General features: G+C 40.0%; 1 protein-coding gene across 1 annotated transcript in view; it reads left to right on the forward strand.

The window, feature by feature from the left end:
- Positions 1-23,395, forward strand: part of ror1 (receptor tyrosine kinase-like orphan receptor 1) — a 149,580-nt gene that overhangs the window by 86,413 nt on the left and 39,772 nt on the right. The window contains exon 2 of the mRNA XM_042484153.1: positions 14,841-14,903. Within this exon, the coding sequence (XP_042340087.1) occupies positions 14,841-14,903 (63 nt within the window). The remainder of the gene's footprint in view (positions 1-14,840; positions 14,904-23,395) is intronic.

Genomic DNA, 23,395 nt, shown 5'->3' on the forward strand with positions numbered 1-23,395 from the left:
CACACATACACTGTCATTCTGCGGGAAACACTGGGTAAATCAGGTCTTTGTGTATAATGAATAAAGTAAAAGGATAAAGTGGACTGTTACTATGTTTGGCCTCATATTTAGTCCCTTGAATTGGTGTTATAGTAGATTTCAACTAACCGTGGCAGTAGTGGGTTTGTCTTATACCAGTGGTGGGTGCGGTTTGTAGGGGGCATGATGTGTAGGCTTCGAAAGGAGTGTGGCTGCAGCTAGACATGTCTCGTGTTAGGCCTTACACCTGAACTTTTCAACAGTGCCCTGAGTGACGTCTAATTAATGCGACATGTAACCCATGTGACAGCCAACCCCGTTCTCCCCTATACTTGTTGTGTGTTGAGAAACTTGTTGACATCAACATTATGTAAAAAAAGTAAACAAAAACTGAATTGAATGTTAGTTAGTTCCACTGAATGATATGATAAATAATGCAATTTCTAGGTAGCCTGGGAAAGTAACTATATGAAGTGACTTTGCTGTCTGTAAAAAAGGAGTAACAAAGCAAAAAAAAAAAAAAAACTGTCTCGGGTTCAAAGGTCTGGCACATTGCTGAGAAGTAAGGAGCAGAAATAACATATGAAGGTGCATAGCAGGCTGTGAGATCCTGCGCTCAGAGGGATCTAACAGATTTCATCTCTGCAACCTGAAAGCATCTGAACAGGAAATGAGGTAATACAATCGAGATCTTTGTGCATTTAGTAGTCCTTTAACACCTCTTTCTTCTCTGCGCCACCATCTGCCTATCCTCCTTTCCATCGTCTGGGGTGGAGGTGGATCGCTTATGGTGTGTGTGTTTGAGAGAACAGGGTTTATGGGAGGTGAGGTGAGACTCTGTTTGGAGAAGCAAGCTGGGATGCTTTACAAGGTGTGCTTAGTCAGCCCCCGCACCAGTCATCTGGTGAAATGAGATGGAAATTACAAGCTTTGGAAATGTGAGAGGAACTGTGATCGTCTTTGTTTCTCATAGATGATTTTGTGTCTCTCTCACTGGTACTCTTTGCTCTTCTCTGTATTTTTGCCCACTTTAATAAAATCCAGGCTTTCGTAATCCCTCCACCATCCCCAACTCCTTAACCTTTTTTGAAGTCTTCCATGTTTAATCCACAAAGATGACATTGGGTGGAAGTGTTTTTATAATCAGCACACAGTTGCAGCCAATGAAACTACGTCAAATAAAAGTGAGATCAGGCATGATGTTCCACCCAGCAAGAATATTTGTTTTGAACTGTGTCTGTGAGGCCTCATGCATCATAAAATATGATAATAAATAGTCCTTTGGTGCAAACTGCAAATAATGAGACTTTAAAAATGGGAAGAAGATAAACGTACTGAAACAGGATTTACACTTTGGGTTTCAGCAGAAAACTGCAAAATGGGTGTGTGTATTATGTAATGTACTCAAAAATAATTCACATTTTAAGCACAATTTATCCACTTTTATGGCTTGCTGATTAAATCAAGCTCTTCCCACACGTCTTAGTAGGGTGAAGCCAGATTTACATACATTTTTACCATTGCTTTTTGTTTGTTCATGTTTTTGTTTGTTTGTTTGTTTTCCTTTTTCTTTTTTTTTGCTGCTATTTTTTTCTTTAGACTGACATCCAGCTCGCTTGGTGTTTTTTCCATCGCTCATCCCTTTGTCTTCTCATTGCTCCGTTTTTTTTTCTTCAAACGTTATTTTTCTCCTCCTCAAACGCTGATGATTACCAACATACACTTTAAAAACCTTCCAGTCTGTTTCCATTCAACGAGTTTCTGACAATGTCAAATTTACCTTTTATCATCTCCATACCTTTCATCGCTTACATCTGCCTACCATTTCTCCCTCTTTTTCCCCTTTTGTTCTTATTTTACATACTGTTGCCTTTTTCTTTTCCCCAAACCGAGGCAGATTCAGAGCAGGTGTTTCCCCATTCCTCCTCAGTCCCCTCTGAACGTATGGTTCATCTGGTTCTTTACTTTATGAGCATTTCAGTATAACAGAATCCCTTTTGACAAATCCATATTAGTGACAGACACCTTTTGGACCCTGAATCACCTAAATCTTTCTTCAAATGTATAAAAAGCTGTATTCCTATTCCATTTTTGCTGCTTATTTATGTTTAACTTAGTGTCATTAGTTAGCACTGTTGTAAAAAATTCAGTGAAATAGTCAAATCTTTCTGCAAACCAGACTTCAAAATTACCTTGTGACGGCATATAAATGCAGATTTGACTGACAGTGCTGGACTCCCCATCTTGGCTAATAACACAGTGTTTCCATTTTTACCAAGGAAATCTTGTACTAATTTCGCTTTGGGTGGAAAGTGGAAACATATTGTATAGAGTTATTTTTTTTTTACCAAGTAGTCATAGTATTTTAGGAGCTGTCTTGAAATATATATATATATATATATATAACTCAGTGAAATAGTCAAATCTTATATATGAAGCTCAGTTTTGACTCACAATGTTTATGCCAGAAATATAACCCATATAGTAGAGAACAGCTCATTAAATAATGAAGATCTACAATTAGAGATATTTTATGAGAAAACCAACAGAACTACAGCCATTCCTCTACCTTTTTTTATTAGTCTGTATAATTTTTACTTTATCATTATAGATGCTAGAGTTGAATGTAGTTACTGTACTTGATATGCAAAAGCATATCATTTCTAAACACAGGAGCGGGACACAAAGACTTTATGGTGGTGTTGCCTCTTTTGTTTGTGTTTTGCATTTTTCATTAGTCGTTGGACATCTTTCTGTAGGTAATTTATTGGTCTTTTTTGGATGTTTTGTGTTTGTTTTATGTTTGTTTTATTCTTTGTGGTAAATTTGAGTCTCCCCTTTGTCAGTAATTTGAGTGACATTTTGCAGATGAAGGTTAGGGGGGCCCTGATACTTTGGGCTCCAGGGCCAGTGCCCTGTATGTTCTTACCTCTTGAAGACAACCCCCGAATCTAACCAACATTGTGTATTGATCGCAAACTTTGAGAACTAACCTGAAAAAACATTACATTACTGTTAATACATTCTATTACAGATCGATCACCGCACATTACTACTTTGAAGTGTTCAAAAAAAAGTTCTATCTTAAGTCGTGTCAGGCATGTCATATCTGGAATGGTTCCCATCAGTTTTGTTAAATACATTTATCGACCAGTGTTTGCGAACTCTAGATCGTTCTGTATATCTCAGCACATTCTGAAATGTATGTTGAATCAGGTTTTTGTGGTATGGTATGTTGAAATGCTCCAGTCCAGTTCCCTGACTCGAGATAATTTTTTCTGCAGTAGCGGAAAGTGTTTTGGACGCCGACATAGTGGGATTGTCTCTGGCTCGTTTTCAGCTCTCTCTTTGGGGACACAAAGCGTTCACTTCTCCCTTCCCACCACTCATCTTTCCCTCATCCTGTCTTTTTCTCTCTGCCATCCTCCTGTCTTCCTCATTAGCCAGCTACCTTTTCCTCTAAACAAGTGCAGGAATGCTGATGCGTATTTTCTTAACCTGGGATGAGGAGAGGTTCATGTAGAGCATCGGTGTGATTGACAGGGAAGCGTGCTGGAAAGGCTCACAGGTTCTCTGTTTGCCTCAGAGTCTCGCTGTTGGCAGCCCAGACTTGGTCTCCAGTATAGAGTTGGAAAATCAAAGAATAAGAATAACACAGGACGTTTTTACTGGAAAGAATATTTCTCAGTGCATGGCGTTCCTTTCTCACTTTCAACTCTCTCTGTTGTAGTCTCTACAGTATATCTCCCGTCTCTCATTTCTCCCACTTCTTGCTCTCTCTTTCTTGCAATTTCTCTCTAGCCTGGAGTCAGATTTCTTGTGGCTTGTACTCTATCCTACAGCGTCAGTCGCTGAAAGCTAGAGTCATGAGTTGATGGAGACACGATGTCTCACACCCAGTTTCCCAGAAGCATCCCAAAGTTATTCAGCACAGTTTATCTGTGCAGTTAAAGCCAGTAAATAGTTGCCTGTGTTACACATCAGGTCAGTCAGTGCAGTAAGAACAGTGGAAGTAAAGAGAAACCACAGTTGTTGTATGAATGGAGTTCTTGGAGGAAAACTCTCTTACGGAGCTTAAAATACTTTGACAGTTTGTTTTATTATGCCTCTGCACCAGCGATAAATGTGCCTGGAGGCACTATGTTTTGGGGTTGTCCGTCCATACAAATATATGTCACATTCTCAAGAATGCCGTGAGGTAATTTACCAAAATTTGGCCAAACATCCACTTGGACTTGAACTAATTTGATTTTAGGGGTCAAAGGTCCCAAGTGACCTTGTCTGTCTCATTCTCTCATCTCAAAACACCATAAAGAAATATTTTCAAATTTGGCACAAACATCCGCTTTGTGTTAAGGGTTAACTGTTTAAAATTTGGTGGTCAGTGTCACTATGACTTTGCATCCGTCTTATTCTTGTAAACGCCATTTCTCAAGAAGGCCCTCTGGGAATTTTCTTAAAGTCAAATGTCCTCTGGGTCTCAAGAATGAACTGATTATAATTTGGTGCACAAAGGTCAAAGGTCACTGTGACCTCACAAAACAGTGGTGTCCACCTTGAAACTGTGCTGATTGTATAGATTTTCTGTGCTGCCGGGTCGAAGATGTGTGTGAAGCATCCATGTTTTCACAGACATAGATGTAAACTTTAGTAACTCTGACCTGACGGGCAAAATGACACAAATGACACCATCGCTGTGCTTGACGTGTCATTTAAATTTAACATCTTTAGCTTGTCACGCTCTGAGTTTCATTAATAGTGTCTGGCCTAAATGTTCTCATTGATTTAATCTAGCCTGCCAGCACTTTTCGGTCATTATAGATCCTGCAGACAAGGCGAGATTCAGCCTGGCGAATGAGGAAATACCAACAGACATAAAGAATGGTTTTGGAATGGCGCCCAGCTCCACTGTTGTCACATGATGTCTAAATCCGAGTCACGTTTGAAATTCAGCAGCATTATCCTGGCATTCCCAGATTCCATCTGCTGGGGCCTCTCCTTTTGAATTTGTCATCCTTGAGGAATCTGGGAATGCTTGCAGTAAGCTGATGGAGTGTGTACGTGTCCCTGACTGCACCTGAGCAGACGCACACACAGATTTTTGTCCAACGTACAAGCACCAGCAGGCATGCAAACATGACATGTGTCTTATTCACACTGTTGGCACACATGATACACTATTTACAGAAAAGTCACGTACGAAAAGCCAAGCGAGATGACTATATTCATGTCACCACACACAGACAGCCTGACTGACTTTGGCTTTAGGTCTTAAATCTTACATTCCACACCTGACCCCATGACACAGCCAGACCCCAACACAGATGTTAACGTGCACCATATTCACATCATTAAATGCTATGTTTAATTTCTGCAGGACTCTTAACTAGCACATCCTCTGCAGTAAAATGACACACTAACATGCAGGTGTGATGACTCTATTCACATTCCACAGACAGATGAACAGACAGACGGCTACCTCTGCAGATTACGTCAAGGTCTCTGCGCTCAGTCTATCTCCTTGGAAGCGATCAGGTTTTCCCGAAAGCTGAGCGCTTACACACACACACACATACACACACACACACATACACACCCTTGTCCTGGACCTGTCAGGTGAAAACAGATGAGCTGCACAGTAGGTGGTAACATGCTTGTGCACATTCCTCACTAGTCTGCTTACATCGCTGGTAACAGGAGCTGAGGGGAGCCTCACCCAAAATGGGCTAACCAGGCCTTACATCAGCGTGGTTTCCATTGCAGAGCCGCGCAGGGACAGCAGGGGGGCTTGTGCATCAGCCTGTTGAACCTACGAGGCCAAACGTATAGGGCCAAACCGGGCACGGCAGGATTCTGCAGAGCCATCAGCACAGCATGAATTTACTCCATGAGCACAGTTTCTGTCATGATGAAACTGACAAATGTGTACAATAGACTGTAGCTTAATATAAACTGAAATTCATAACACATAGCAAGCCTTTGCAAGCAAAAAGATGTGGAAATTGCCGTCACTGTATATAAATCCACAAAACCCTCATTACACTGAACTTCATTCCCAAGCTCCAGCTCTGTGTGTTTGTGTCGGTTTCCTTGGCACTCTCAGGTTTCCTCCCATATTTCAAAGACATGCAAGTAGTCTGGTGGAGTGGAAACTTTAATTTGCCCGTAAGTATAAATGTGTGAGTGGACCTGACCAGTAAGAAGACTAGCAGTTATCGAGTTGTCAGCTAGCCTATGTGGCTGAAATAATATCATAATATTTTAGGAAGTGTATTTGTAATTTCCATGTAAATCCCTATATGGCAAATTTTCACTAATGTTAAATTTGATGAATTTTGTCCAACCTTCAGCAAGGATAGGCTCCAGCCCCCCGCAATCCTGAAAAGGATAAGTGGTTATGGATAATGAATAAATTAATAAATAAAAACGCAATATATACTAACTCATATCATGCTAATAAAATTATACTGAAAGTCAAGAATTAGCCAAATATTGACTTGTGCAGACTTAAATGATATCTTAGTATGGTATAAATGTTAAAGGATATGTAGCCTTCATATTGGTATGGATGATCACGATAAATTTCAGTGTAACCTATGCTTCCTAAATTCCATCTTGTGGCGGAGAGAAGCTACTATAAGGTTTCAGCACGTAAAGAGAGAACCTCTGCCCTCGGTTTGTGTTGCATATGGTGAGACAGCGTGGTGGTGGAGACTGGGAGATGGCTTTGAACTACTGGTTTAGATTAAAACTACACAAAAAATCCCTATTAATGCCTCCTATGGAAATTCTTACTTTGATAGAGTGAAACCAGAGTTCATAGTGTGCTACAGACCAGCATCTCAAGAGGTTGTAAAGATTCAGTGTCTTTCTTAAGGACGTCACCAACCATGCACTGAGGAATGCTGGGTAGTGACAGTTGTTCGTGTGAGCCTGACGCTGTGAGATAATTTTCTGGGAAGTGACAAGCTGCTGTATGAAGGAATCTTCTCGCACTTGTTGGTCTGTGTCAGCTTTATTCATGGTGTACTCAGGTTTCCTCTGAAGTAGCTGCAGCAGTTTAAAAGCCCTCTGTGGGTGGTTGTGTGTTCAGATTTAATTTTCAGTAGGTTTATGCTATAATTCAGCTACATATTCAAATTAGTGTTTGGTTTCTATTTAACCCTTTAAAATCTGAGCAAATTGGCTTGATTTCAGTCAAAAACATGAGAAGACAGCAATAGGTAATGAAAAAAAGGAGTCGACCCAAAATTAGCAAGAAATTAGTAAAAAGTACATGAAAATTACCTGAAAATAAGTTGCAAAAAAAAAAGTAAGTAAAAGTAAGTAAACGTTTCAAAGTAAGGTTAAAGAAACAATAACAGTGGTTTGACCTGGAAAAAAATGATAATTCTGTAACATTGTTTTAATTCATGTAATTATGATAATGATGTATACAGTTCTTCCCTGGATTTTTTTTCTTTTTTCCCCAGACATCTTTTCCTAGCTATTTAAAATCAATTTCTAAATCTACCAATTTCTTTTAATTTGTGCAACACTTTTTACCAAGTTGCTCATTGCCTTTTTTCCTGTGTTTTTAAAAGAAATAGCACCAACTTGCTGAGGTTTCAAGGGTTTGTGAAAAGTATCCAAACACAGCACAAGAAAAGTCATGTTGCTCCAGGTTTCAAAGGGTTAAAGCGTACATGATGTACTTCCAAAGGTGCCCATGTCTCTGAACAGTGTCTTCAGAAAGTACGTACCTTGATCGAGCCCCATTATATCTAAAAAATGATTTAAAATACCACTAAAGCTCCAAAGTTTCCTCCAACATTTACTAAACAACTGTAAGTAAGCCAAATTATAGTTCCAAATGCTATGCAGCACTAAAAAACATGTATAAATTGCATAAAACATCCTCCCTGCTCAGCTGTGTGTGATTTTTGGAGAAGAAGCAAAGTTTGTTTTGTTTTGTTAAATGTGCTTTTTCATGTCTGAGCAAATGTCTGTTGCAACTTGAGCTCTTTCTTTCTCTTGTCTATTGTTCTGATCCAAAAGAGAGCCTTGTCATGCAGCCTCCTGTCATCTATCCTGCTCACATCCCTCTCCCCCCTGCTCCCCCTCCTGCCTCTCTCTCTCTCACACACCCCCTTCTGTGGTCTTATAAGGTTACAGAGCAGAACTTTCTGAGGCGATGCAGGACTGTGGGTGTGTATGTGTGTTAGTGGTTCCTGTGTTCTTTGGTCCATGATGTCCTCAGGTGAACACTCAGTCCCCGAACTGGGCCTGCTTTTATTCCTCTATATGCTCCAGTTGAGCCTGGGAACAAACACCTGCACACACACAGGTGCAGCTTTAAAAGCATGCACACACAAACATTCACAGGTGGTTCACATCAGCACATAATGCATTATATTTACTGTCTGAAATCTCGATTTACTGCTCACTATAGAGTAAACTACAGAGTGTCTTTAGAGAATGAGTAAAAAGGGAGTGGTTTCAGACACAGCCGTCATTATCCTCTTTCAGCTCTTTCAGCTCTCTCAGTCTTGTCCCCTCTGTTACTCTTTAATGGATAACTTCAGTTTATTTCTACTCAGGTTTAGTGCAATTTTGGTGGTAGTTTATAAATCAGAGAATTTAGATTGGAATTTAGAAAATCACATGCATTTTAAAAAATCTTGAAAGGAAAACAAAGGCAAACAGTTGTTTCCCAAAGTTTCAACAGTATGTTTTACCTCCACCACAGTTTAGTGGATGCAAATTTGCATTTCCTAGGATAGAGAAGGCATGACTAACCCTACTCTCCCTCTGATTGACTTATCTTAACCAGTCTCAAAACTCTTAACTACATCTGACCAACCAACCAACCAACAAAGGCAACAAGTTATAGCCAATCAGAGGGAGTCTGGTGGGTCATGCCTTCGCTATCCTAGGAAATGCAAATTTGCTTACTAGACTGACTTTCGGGTCCTGTTTTTATCTACTTCACTTAGTGTAGTTATGCAGGCACAAACATTTTTCTGACTTTTAAGATAATATGAATGTTTCCAGCTTTTTTACGCTTGTTCATGGCAATGACTTCCAAAACAACTTATGACCAGTGACATGTATTAGTGACTGGAATACATACTAATGTTCGCAGTTTTAAAGATTTGGTTACCATTGTTAAATGGTTGCAGTCAGGCAACAAAACTATGTGGTAAGGGTTAGGGTTAGTTAGTTAGTTAGTTAGTTGGTTAGTTAGTTAGTTAGTTAGTTAGAGTTAAAATAAGTGTGTTTGTTGTGTTGACTGTTGCTTGCACAGGACACAAACAGAATTCTCCTGGGTAAAAGTCCTGTATATGTTTGACCGTCCACCACCTATATGGACTTTGTCGCTCTTGATATGTCACCTACTTCCTTCTTTGCTATGGTCATAATTAAACAATACACGGGTTGTAATAAGCTGCTGGCACAGACAACCTATACGGCTGCTTTTTGGAGTAAGGGTGGGCTGTGTTTACAATATTTCAAATCACCTTTTGCATATTTTGCCCAGAAGACTTTTTTGTAGAGCCTGTTGTCATTTTCCCAGATCTCTTACTTACTATCTCTTACTTTGTCAAATACAATATCATCGAATCTTGTTGAAATGTACAAAACTAAAAAAAATAAAAAATAAAAAATAAACCCCATGCCCCAATAAGCTACTAGAATTACCATCTACCTACTTATTTTCTGTCTCTTCTTTCCTTTTGGCTGTCCATCAGTCCCGTGAATCTGTGACGCCCATGTATGACCAGTGTAAGAGTTATTTACAGCTGACACAATGAATAAACTCTCCTGCCAACACAAACCGGCGCTCTGCCTGGTGGGACAGAAGCCCACTTCTTAAAAAGCAGATTTTTACGAGTGTCTTCAGTATGTCTCTTTTTTTTCTCTCCCCCTTGCTGTCTTTTTTCTGCGCTCTCACATTTTCCAAATCTTCTTCCCTCCATTTATCTCAAAGCCCTCTCCTTTGCAGTCCTTCCTCACTTTCCCTCACTTGTTTTTCTTTTTACTCTTGGCATGAAATAATCTTTATTTTCTAAAATCTCTATCCTTTCGCCAAGACTATAACTTTCCACTCGTTTTCCAATCTTGAGCCTAATTGCGCAAATAATTCATTAAATCAGCTTGAGCCCTATGTGGTGCTTTTGTCTGGTTTTGGATGCATGTAAAAGAGGGACATTAGCTGCTTATCTCACTTTTTTCTATGTCTGTAACTGCCCAATCTGTTATACAAGATGGATAGATGTTTACATGAATACTTAAACTACATCCTTTAGGTGAGCGTTCAGGAGGGAAGTAAGATGGGATGTGGGTTAGTTGGAAAAGCAGGATTGAGAAATATTTTTTTCTTTCATTAAAAGCTTAAGAGGAAGATCTTAAATTTATACAAAAAACATGCAAGGACACACAAAGAAAAAAAGAAACTAGTTGGATGGAAAGATTAATCTGATGAAGACAAATTGGAAAAGGAAATTATTATCATTTCTAAATTTTTCTCCTCTATGCATATCAATCTCTCACCTCTTTAAAACAGAATTGTAGCTATATTGTGAAAATGGAGGGTTTGCAGTTCTTCCAGATAACCCCTGAGTTAGGTCAGTTTTCCAGCTAATAGGGATGGAAGAGGACCTTGGGAGAGGCCCTAATAACAGAGCGGGAGAGCTCATACATCAGTCTCACTCACCACACCAACCACTCTGGCTCCAAACACAGCCCCCCAGACCATATAACAGCATATTAGTTGCTATGCATAACCGCTCAAATTGAACATTTCTGATTTGGTTCAGCTTTACCCTCTAAGGCTCCCTCTTTCTCACTTTCCCCTTTTACTTTACCTCAGGCCTCTCATTCATTCCCGTTCCCATGAGTTTGAAGTTCGGCACTAATTCCCACATGCTGCTGTCACAGTAAAGTCACACCAAATTCTCAGAGCTTTATAGGGGTGAAGCTCGTGTCCCTGCGTGATTTTTATCATCATAAGCCAAATACAGCTGGATGAGGATCAGAGGCTGCTCTCATGGAACTTTCTGTGTGGAGATCTGATGTCTGGACCTCTCGAGGGCACCTAAATGTTCAGCATTTTCTGTATATTTTGCCACTTGGATGGCAATTGAGTGTCAAACAAGAAGTTCCAAAACTCTCAGATGTATGTAAAACTGGCCAACAGTGGTAAAGTGATACTATGATAAATGATTGTCAAACACCCAGAACATCCATCCAGCATATCACTCCTGACATGCTATGGAAATATGTGCACGGCTCTGTGATCCAGGTTATATTGCTTTTCTTTGGAAATGACTGTAAAATTTGGGTTTTTGACAGTTGAGATAATCGTCATTTTAATAAAAACCATTGGGCAGAGATGGTATCAGAGTGCTAATAGTCCTGGAAAGCTGACTTGTAGCTGTTAAAATAGAAGTGATGTGAAATGGCAGACAGGCAGTTAAAGGTACCTTGGCTATTGGCTGAAGAGACGGCACGAAACGGACTTTGACCGGTGCTGATAAATTCTCTAAGAAAATGTGATGAAATGGGAAATTCAGGGGGTGTTGCAGGTGTGAACCACATACATATGAAGTGATGGCAGTAATGTTATCAACAGCCAGTATGAAATAGGGGACACATTCCCATGTGAACTGATTTTATTTAACGAGACTGACACCAGGGTTGTCTCAATACGGAATTTTTACTTTGATACAAGTATAGAAAAAACGCTACCTCTCTTGAAACCATGAAGCATTTCAAGACACTAGAAATATATTGTGGTCCTAAGTCTTGCAGAGTTTTAAAAACACTAGTAAAAAGAAAAAAAAAAAAAAGTGCCAGAATTTGAATGCAAGGATAAAGGCCCAGAATTTTCAATAAACTTGCATACTTACATCAATTTGAATGTATTACTTTACGATTTATGAATACAGTATGGGCATCTGAATTGGAGCTAGTATACTATTGAGTCTACAAAGTCATTTTACCTAAATAACAAACTAAGTTGGGAGCCTTCCAGATGGACCCCTATGAGCATTTTCCAGTTTGGCGACCCTATCAGCAGGGTGATGTTCCTAAAAGGTGCTCATACGTCATTATGTTATCTGCCTAAAATATAGTGGTTCGTCTGTTACCTTAAAAACAACCCATGTTAACTTTATAAAAAACAATATATTTGATTATTTTGTGATCTACCACCTCAAAATAGTAAAGTTTTGGTAGAGTTAAGGCAGCTAGAACTGCTTGGGTCAGGTTGGCCAAATGTTCTGGTCATAGTTGGAAAACACTAGTGTTGACTGTTGCAGTAGAGTCAAAGTCAGACTCTCTGTTGAACACTTTGTGCAAGTACGAGTTACTTTTTCAGCTCAGACTGAATTCCCAGCAATAGTTCTTCCCTTTTCTACCATCATCTAAACCTTCGATCTTTTTCTGTGCACTGCCAGATGGGCATCTTTTATATAATGCATACATCCAGTTAACATATAGGAGGCCATCAGAATCAGGATCATGATCCACTCAAGGTTCCAGACCCACAACAGCGAGAGCCATTGATCTAAACTGACACAAGCACTGTGAAGGTGCCTATTTTTAGGCTCTTGTTAACAAGTGGGCCTTACACAATTGCTTCCCTCTGTTGCTGAGAAACATTAGAAAGCTAATCTCAAAATTACTCGCAGTTCATTGCAGATATTCCAGATGATTGTCTCAATGAAAGAGAACTAACAGATGTGACCTAAATAGAAAATAGATAAAGTGGAAGAGAAAGAGAAGAATAATTACAGGGGATAACCTCTGGTCTAGTTGGAAAACTGTCTCACCTGGAAAGGTAAGGCCAATAAAATCATTGGTGCTGCTATTCATGAAAAATACATTTTCTCAAATTGGAGCGACCGACTGAGTTATTTTGGGTCCCGTAACACAAGTCAGAATCTCAGTGTAGTACTCTTAGTTAAAAGGAAAATAAAAATCAGTTTGATAAAGAGATAACATAAGGAGCACACACGCTAATTGTAGATCACCCCTCTTATGTTGCTCCATATCTGTAACAATCTTGACCCGAACTCATAAAGCCGGCTGCCTGTTGTTGTGAGACTGTTGCCAAGCCTCCAGACTCCCACAGTAACAGGTGCAGAGGCCCAGAGAGCCGCTCATTAACACAGCTCATTTCACAAGCACCACCACACAGTCGTTACCATCCTGACACAGCACGTGTGAAACAACACATTATCACCCAATTAGCGTGACCCCGTGTCAGGCGCCTGGTCTTATTTGACTGCAGACTTTCTCTCCAACTGTCACCCTGCATGCCAAACACATAACAATGTTTTCAAGTTGTGAATTCATAAAGAAACTCTTTTAAAATTTGTTTCTGAATCATACTAAGTGAAGTATGTACCGGGAAGTTTTAGAGATAAATATGTGTGTGGACAGTTGCATCAGTGCACATGCTTGAGTCTTTGCATTTGCTCATTCATCATGTTAAACTATCCTAGCCTGCATTAAGACACACACACACACACACACAAAACACACACACACACACACACACTGGGTCAGTTTGAAAAGCACAACTCATTGTAAATCCGTGAATACACATCTGTGTTTGTCAGTTGTCTGGTTTCCAAAGAATCAGTAGAGATAAAACAGTTTCAGGTCCCATCCATGTCAGTCCTGTAAGTCCTGCAGGCTGTTTCATTTGTCAGGACTCACCTTGTGACCTGTGGCGGTGCACACTGAAGCCCATTTTCTGTCTCTTCTCTCCTGTAATGAAAAGCAGAGAGCCGCTCTGTCGTCAGCTGGTAATAATGCAGCATTAGGTCCACATGGCTCACTGATAGGCTGCCTGTTATACATTCAAACCTTTGATCTGCACCAGCAAATACAATGCTACCACCAGATTTAAGATGGGATAACTCTTAAAGCAGTGTGTGCTTGTGTTTGCAGTCTTTTACACTGAAACAGTAATGGGGAGGTGAAGATGAAAAATTTTACGCAATATTTATTACTGAGTATTAGTAAATTTAAAATAATAATAACTTACTTTTACTAACTTACTCTGTTGTGTCTGCGTGGCTTTTACCACACGTATGTCTGTACACAGGGCTATTAGGGCTTAGAACTCTTTTAAGAGCAAATAATAATGTAATATTAGTTGTTCGAAATTCTCAATTATGTTTTTGCGCACTCCTGTATACATCCATTGGTATCTTACTTTGTGCCTTCGTTTTATGCAGTGGTATAATGGCATCTGAGTCGTAGCCTATATTAGCCCACTTACTGATTGTCTTGAATCAACTCCCAGTATTCATGTGAAAATAGTGGATGAAAAACCGTATAAGTTCAGATTTTATTCAGCCAATTTTCTGAAAATCATTTAAAATTCGGGCTACATTTGGATGAAAACCTGACTCGTAACAATCAGGTTTTTTTTTTTTCCTATTTTAGGTTTTGAAGTAGTTGCTTGGTAGATCACAGCTCTAGACTAATCAGAACGATTGGTTGTCATTTCCTTGTATCAGAGGACATTTGCATAAAGAGAACCTTTCCCAACTTTCCCACTTAGCACCACTGGGCCGCTTTTGAGTCTGTGAGCAGCAGTAGTCTATTTAAGATTCATTTCACAATGGATGGCATCCTGTCACGTATCTGGTGTTTGTATTTGTGAATGGTGCTGAAGCTCACAGCTAGCCATTTTTTCACTCGCTGTTCCACATTTATTATTATTGAACGGTTCATGATCCAGCTGGTGAAACAAAAATTAAAAGTGGTAGAGCCCAATAGTCAGAAAGATGCTAATAGTCTTCTTCATTTCCTCTTGTTTACAGGGTCTGAGTTTCCCCAAGACCCCAGTGTGATAGCTACCACTTCATGGAACACCTCTAGTGATGGTAAAGACACACATAAACACACACACACAAAGCAGGGCTCTGTGTTATAGCTGTGAACACATCTGTTACATGATGATATGTTCACAGTGCAATTAACACATGGTGCGCTGAACTGTAACCCTGCATGTGCTGTCTGAAATTACATTCAATGATGTGTTAAAAGTTACACATCCTCAGTCACCTTCAGCAACCCAGGCAACACCCATTGTCCCAGCGTAGGCCACTGTGGAGGATAATTGATGGAACGAATTACACATTGATCTACTCAACATGTGGGAATACAACCACAGGTGCACTGCATTTCCCTAATTTCCACTGACCTACTTTAGTTCTCTCTTAGGCAAAATCTAACAGTGGACCTTCAAAATGCGCTGGTGCTCTCACGACATCTTCAGACACTTTGCTTCATATTCATCTTTCAGCCTGACTTCTACGGCGACCCGCTTATTTTGCTCAGTTTGACAGAATAACTATAATCTGCAGAAGCAGATCACAGGTGCGAGACTGTAACGCAGCTATGGTCGCAGAATTTTCACAAGGTCGATTAAGCACACTCCTTGTTTTTCTGTTTCGGGAAGGAATTTCCTTCATTTCTCAGATTGCCTTCTGAAACAGCACACAGAAGTTGCTTTTTAACAGTCCAGAGTAACACAGATTGCACTGATCATAAATGTGCCTTATAAAATGTCTGGAGGGCAGATCAGGGCTGCATTACTCCTGGCCGACACCAGAATTAGCCTGATAATCAGACCAGCATTTAATTTCACTTAATTCAAGCGAGGATTATGTTGTTGTTCTTGTAAATCTATTAACAACAACTAGTGCAGCTGCATCACCGTCATCCTTGCTTATTGTCATTTTTGTGGCTACTTGAAGTTGGGTAGCTAGCTATGTAGGAGGATGACTTCCCCATTCCTAATCCCACATACAAAGCTTTGATGGGTTGACTGTTTCTCCAGCACAGGAAAACGACCAGCAAAGATCACTGGATCTCAACGGTCGATGGTTTTTTTGTTTGGCTATGTGTATCATACTCTTTTCCCACTAAAAAGTGCCTCTTTAAAACTTGGAGAAGACTAATTTGGATTGATGTTTTAGAACTGCGTAGGAGCAGACGGAGGGTCATTGGTGTCTGTGCGTCATTGCATCATTCCAGTTAAGGAGCTGAAATTAGTGCGTTCACCCAGGTTTTATGTTCTCATCAATGCTGATAGGGGCTGGAGGCAATAAATACTCATTTGACCAGAGTGTAAATCTCCAGTGTGAATGCTAAAATGTACGCATTCCCATTGTATTAAAAAGCAAGATGTTGGCGGGTATTGGTCGGTATTTTTATGCAGTGGGAATGAGGCCTTCAGCGTGTCCATGTGTGAGTGTGTGTGTATATCCGTCTGTCCACAGCTAATATCCTAAATTACTCTCAGCCTCAAATTTTTTGTGCACATTTATGACTTTATGCACAAGGACCTTTTGTGGTTGTGGTGATTCACAATTGTTGAAAAACTTGATTTATTGTCTGTTTTATATCGTCATTGACTGCTGACTCTTGACTCTTTTTTGGAAATCAGCTCGGCTAAAATCAACAAGCCTTACTTGGTGCAAGCCACATGTTGGTATTTGTTGTGGCTCTGAAACTGATATAGAAAAATTTCATTTTGAACTGGAGCATCAGCAGATAAAATCCATACCCAATATGCGCCATGTTCTGGCTGCCATGGCTTTGACTCATGGCGCCATGGCGTTTTGTTTGTCCAACATTCAATACTGGGAGCATTTCAGAAGCAGAATGCTTTGCTTGCTCAGTGTTGATTTTGTTAATGCCTTTAAAAGACCGGTTATGAATGGATCAAACAATCAAATGGATTGCAAGGATCAAAGATTTGTGGCAGAGTTTCAGTCATTTAAAACTAACCTTTCCTTATTATTACATCAGAGTGCTTCTCCATAACTGATAACTAATAATCAGTTGTTGTTCTTTGTTGCTTGCTGCTGGCCTTGCTTGACGTCCAGATATTATTAATATTATTGTATGAAAGGTGCTATGTGAAAAGAGTTTGATTTGATTCATGCCTACACCACTTATCAACAGTTATGTGCTCTCACAATGTACACATCCAACATTTCAAAGGAACACTGGATACATAGTGTAGCTGACACGCACACATGAATTCATTGTTAAAATAATACAGTGGCATTTTCCATTTGTTTCACCAAGATTTCTATGTGCAAGAGAGAGCTGCCCACTCACACAGGAACCTGCACTGACTGATGTGCTCAGAAACAGTCCAATAATGGCTTCTGCATTTGACAAGCTTGTAGGAAACAAACTTGTCAACAAGTCAGTTTTGACATGCACCCTACCTGGTCCAAAACCCCAAGGAAATTGTCTGTGGGATGCAATATGGAGATTAAAATGGCTAAAAGCCTGCTTGGTTCGCCCACATAGACTTGGCCGTGTTTTTCCTTCCCTTCCTCGATCAATAAGGATTCTTTCCAGTTTAGTGAAATGATTTATTCTGTGGTGAGGATGGTCGCGTCTCCTGGAGCTGCCCAGGTTTAGATCAGCAGATCTTGACGGAGGAAGCTTTTAAAACTGCTGTTCTCCTGTCAGCGCTGGAAGAATAGCTGAGTCAGATGCAGAAGGTTTTGTAGATATATTCTGAACACTGTTGCCGAGAGTTATCAGTCAAATCTCGCCCCCTCTTCTCCGTTTCCCCTGTGCTAGGAGAGCCAACATCCGCCTTATCCCCCACAAAGATACCCTGACTTGGAAGACCCTCGACATGAGACTTTATTGAACTTGACCTTTATTTTTGCTCTCTCATTTTGTCTGGTTTATTTAAGTCATCTCTTGCAAAGCCGAATCTCCCACAACATCCGCCCCACAGCAGATTCTGTGTACACAAAAACAGACATTGTTAAACACACATGGCAAGAACGAAGACGGTAGTTTCTGGACGTGATTGAGGAGTTTAGTCAAGATAATGATTATGGTGACCAATCAAGGATGTTTAAAAAGTCATAAATACAATGAGGAGTAGTTCCAAACAAATCATAGAGAGACAGCTTTATTTTTCCACAACAACATGAAATATAAAAACCTACAAAGGCTTGCATGTGTGTGTGTGTGTGTGTGTGTGTGTGTGTGCACCCATGTGTTCGTAGCAGTGTGTGTGTGTGTCAATTTTAGCTCAACCCCATGACTAACATCTGTTTCTTATCTGATGGATGGATGGTGATTGCACCACTTGTTTTGTCTGCAGGCAGGGAATGGTTTTGATTGACCAAGCAGACAGCATTCAGGTAGCGTGGCTCTATCAGTATGCATCAGTAGCAGGAAGTTATCATGCTGAAAGAGGCTCATTATTGGGCTGAAATCAGGGGTGATGATAGTTTACTGAAGTCATTTTCCCCGGGGCTTTCTTTCATTCTTCTGTTCACTGCTCCGTTTTATCCATTCTACTTCCTCTCGCTTTCTTTCTCTGTTGGAGAGGGACCCAACTTTAATGAAATTCACCTTTAGCTCTAGCTGGCAATGCTACAGTCCCAGCTCCTCAGCGTATCTGCCGAGTGTGTTTAGTTAGCTGTGCAGCCACTCAGGTTTCTGCGCCTGTGTCTTGCTGAGAGCAACGTCCTAAGCGCAGCTTTACTCTCGTGTGTATGTAATTGAATGTAGGCATATATCCACATATAAAAATACATTGTTTCGGGCGAGATGAAAAGGTATTGTGTAACTTGGGACATGTATAGTTTATGTGCGTTGTGGTTGTGTGGGTGTGCGCGTGTTTACGTTTGTGTGCCTGCGTGTGAGTGTTTGATTGTACAAAGCCACTGCAAGCAAATGTGCGCTGATGACAGGGCACCGTTTAGTCGCCTGCCACATTAAAGGGACAGTCCGCAGCAATGGTTTGAGTTTCACAGTGTCCCCAGTGCCAAATACCACAACACTCACCACAAGACAATTACATACAGAGCGGCTTTGTTACACAGACATTGGAAGGACATCTTTCTCCTCTTCACGTCTCCTCTTGTCTCCTCTTTTTCTTTCTTCTGCTCCCCACTGCTTTATTGTCAGTTATTATAACAGCTAATGAAGTGTGCAGGCACACAGCTCCAAAAACCATTTTCTTTTCCATCAACTCAGCTAATGAGACGGTGATAAAGTGACTCAGTTTGTGTGTGACCTTCGTACCTTTGGCAGAACAGACATGTTTTTAAGAGCGAGTCTGTTCTCGTTTAATATATAAAGTACTTTTTGTTATTAGATAATATAGTCAGACTCAACCGGCACATTAAATGGTTAGTTTATGTCTTTTGAATTGGGATTGTATGAGGTACTTTTACATAGTCAGTGTATTACATACAGTAGATGTCAGTTGCCACACCCCCAGTTTGGAGACACGGGCCGTGACCCAACATAGAAGCTCAGCAGAGTACTGCAGTGGGTGTGGGTAGCAGCAAAACATATTTTAACCACCTAAAAAAAAGTCAGGTGAGGTTTATGCTACGTTTAGAGTATTTTCACTGCTTTACTGTTAGACTGGGAACTGAAAGCCTTAATGGCTTCCTGTTAGAAACAGACTGTCTAATGGAAAATATTTTCAATATAGCATAGACTTTAATTGCTATAGATTTTTTTGTCTTAGGCCCCCATCTACAGCAATACATTGCTTAGCTTCTACATCGAAGGACTCCTCCTTGCTTCTCCTAACTGGGGGAGAAAAAGAAAGAAAGGACAAGTCTACTGTATGTAATAGACTAAATATGGATAAATACCCCATATAAGCCCACTAAAAATTTTTTTGAACTATCCCTTTAAGCCTGTGAAGCGTTGCATCAGCTATGTAGGCCAGATTTGGTCCACTGCTCTCATAACAGATTCTCAACAGAGCCCTCATGACTTTGTGTTGATGCTCTGAAAGTCAAATCAAAATGAAAACATGTGAGCATGCACAGACAAACTGCCATGCACCCTCATTAAGACAAATGTATCACCAGTAGCAATGACCTCAGGTGTTACCGGTGTGTATTTGCGTGCCTCTGTGATTGGTGTCAGCATAGCATATTGAGCATGATTGTTTTTCTTGTGTGTGGTTACAAGAGGTGATGACCTGTGACTATGAGAGAGTGTTGCAACATTTTTTCCTATCAGAGCTTCTCCAGTTTGAGTCACACATTTCACACACCTGGAGCAGACCTAAAACTCTGTACCTTCAGGTTTGGTGATTTTCACTTTTTCAGATAACATGCTTCTATATGCACTGCATTAATATAGCTATTTTTTCAAAAGAGCTTTATAATTTACCTTACACACACAGACACACACACACACACACACACACACACACACACACACACCTGACTATCAGGAGCATTTTGGAATTCAGTTCAGTTCAAGCTAGGAAAAGAAGTAAATTGATGCAAAAAAAAAAGATTATCCTTTCACGTTTTGAGCTATGTGGCATGAAAGAAATTGTTTTTTGTTGTATTTTAATATACCAAAATTGCTTCCTTATGGTTCTAGAAAATTTGCCCTACCAAATAGATTTCTAAAACCCTTTGAGAAACCTATCAGAGGTCTAAAAACATTGTTTTCAAGCGTGAAAGGGGATTCCTGAAAAGATTTAGATTCTGGATTCATTTCACTGAACACTACTTGCAGACTGTTTCACACTTGTATGTAGATGTAAGATGTAAAATGTCCACGTAGTAAGGACTTTGAGTGGGTTAATATCACAAACAGGAGAAAAAGGAGGACACAAAATGGTTAAAAAAGAATACACACAAGATTAAAAAAAGACACCCCAAGTGACCTGGCTATCAGGTAGCTACAGCTCATTAAACCACCAATTACATTTCATTATATTTTGCCTTTAGAATCTATTTCTTTTTAAAGCTAACAGGGGACACGGGGTCTGTGTCGCTCTTAGACTCTACAGAAGAGCAATAATATAAGAATAAATTATGGGGCTTGTACACTGCATGACGTCTTACACAGACACACAGATATCCCTGTCCAGATGTTTTAATTAATATCATTTCATTATTAACTAAAACATTGACCTGCTGGACATTTTGTTCTGTCTGTAGGGGTGTCATGTGGAGAGACAGGACTGTACACATACAGGAGACTGTTGTGTATATAGAGAAAGGAGGACAGATAAAAAGTGGTAGTGGAGGTGGTACGGTCAGTGGTGGGAGTCTCCTCATATTGTCACACACTTGTTAGTACCACATTGCTATGTTAAGCCTGGGGCTTTAGGGAGGACAGTGTGAGTGCGTATGTTGTTGTGCACTCCATAAGAGGGTTGAGTACTCACATACACACACACATGTACACACATACACACAGAGGCTGTATGCCAAGACAAATGTGCCCACTTCTCTTTTTCACAAACATGTCTCAGGCCCTTATTTTACACCCCTCATGACAATGTGTTAGATGCTGGCGTCAGATGAACTCCACACACAACCACAAGGGTTGCTAGGGTGACAGAGAGTATCAAGTAAGGGCACCAGCATGTTCCAGCCAAAGTGCTTGTCAAATGGTCTAAAACCTCTCACCCCACTCCTTTCCTACATTAAAATTAGAAGATTGCATCCGACAAGTTTTGTAACTTTCCAGAGCCGACTTCAGGCCGTGATTGACCAGCTGTGAGCAAGCAAGAAAATATGTAGACTCATTTTTTTTTTTCATTCACGCCGTTGCACGAGTGCAACAATTTCTTTGCCACACCAAAACTGTTAGGATGTCACCTCAAACTAAATCAAACTTTATTTTCAGGTCTATTCTTTGCCCCAAATCTTTCTTCTCAGGCAGCAGTTACTCGGTCTCATGACTGAGAGGGATACCTGCCTAACAGGCCTAATTCTGAGCATTAAAGATACTTTCACACACGCATTTTTATTTTGCTGTAACAGAATTGTATCTGAATTGTATTTTTCCTCTTACCAAAACTATTGCATTCCTTTATAATGATTATCTTGCAGTTTTTATGTTTTTCCTGCTGACTTGCAATAATTTTCTGTCTCAAATAAACTGTATGTATGTCTTAATTAACAACAGAGGATAAACAGTTATACGAGGAGAGAGCAAGACAGAGAGCAGCTTTGGAAAACACAGCATTGCCTGAGCTGGCAACTGTAAAATGTTTTTGTCGTGTTAAGTGTTAATCCTCCAACAACTCTACCAGAATGGTAATTTGACTTCATCAGACGTGTGTGTGACGACAAATCAGAAAGCTAAATAGTTTGATTTGGGTAAAAAAACAAAAACAAAACTTAAACATAAAATGTATCCAGTGTAGAAAAGCCCAAATTAAAAGGATACTTTGCAGATTTTCAACCAGCTTTGTATCAAAACAATATGGGTAGCTCTCAAACTTGGACCGAAATCCGATCAAACAGTAAAACTAGGCAGTGCCAATTAAACATAAATCAAGATTATTTTACTGCACTGCCTATTAAAATGTTTTAAGAAACACATTTTAGCTTACAGTCTAACTAGAATATGAGATCATTTCTTGCCGGCCAGCCGCCATTGTTTTCCTCAAACAAGTTCATATTGCATTGTCCGCCAGCATGGCCGTATATTGGTCTGTTGCAGTGCTGTGCATTCTGGTATTGGTAGTCTGGTTGAAGGTTTTCTAGCTCTTGAGCAAAAACATCCTTTTTCTCTATTTTCTCTGGTCATGTAGCACCACATTTCAAAAGTATTTACCTTCCTCTAATGGATACACATCCTAGTTTTATTAAACGGCCATCTTTCCAGCAGTGAAATACTTTTTTAATGAATTTACATGGCATAGTAAAGATTTAAATGTGTGGGTGTCCTTGCATATGTAAGTGTGCGCCTCTATTTTTACTCCTCAGCCTCTTCATTCACACAAATTGAAGTTTGTCTGACTAGTGTATGAGATTCCCCTGTATGTGTTTTTCCTCCTTTGTTTGTTTTGGCTGGTTCGTGTAACCAGGAGCATTTCTGCATACCTAAGATGGGTTTTGGGGTTGGAGGAACTTTCCAGAAGTTTTTCATGACATTAACACCAATGTTTTTCCTGCACATTAAACTCTTAGGTGGCCCTCAAGATTGTTTTTTTCCCGACCAGGTCGAGTAAAAAAACGTGGTCCTGGAGATAATCATACTAAACTGTCTCGCTTTGTCTTTTCCAACACCATCTGAGCCTATTACAGTGACAGCTTCTTTTAAATTTCTACCCACAACATAGGTGACGTTGCTTCATAAGCTCATACACAAGTCGGGGAAAATCCTCTGGCAACATACACCCGTGATGAAAAGTGAAATTAAGTGTCACTGCAGTGGCAACCACAAAATAGCTTGCAAAGCCAGGCTTTGAATATGTGTGTCTAAATATTGTTTTACCACTATTTTTATACAGCAGCATGTTTTTTTGATATCTTGCTCTGATGTAGTGCAGTTAGTGTTGTTTGATTTATGTCTTATTCTTGGCCTTGTGTAATACGCTCTCCTT

Source organism: Plectropomus leopardus, chromosome 3 (assembly GCF_008729295.1).
Source record: "Plectropomus leopardus isolate mb chromosome 3, YSFRI_Pleo_2.0, whole genome shotgun sequence".
Lineage (NCBI taxonomy): Eukaryota > Metazoa > Chordata > Actinopteri > Perciformes > Serranidae > Plectropomus > Plectropomus leopardus.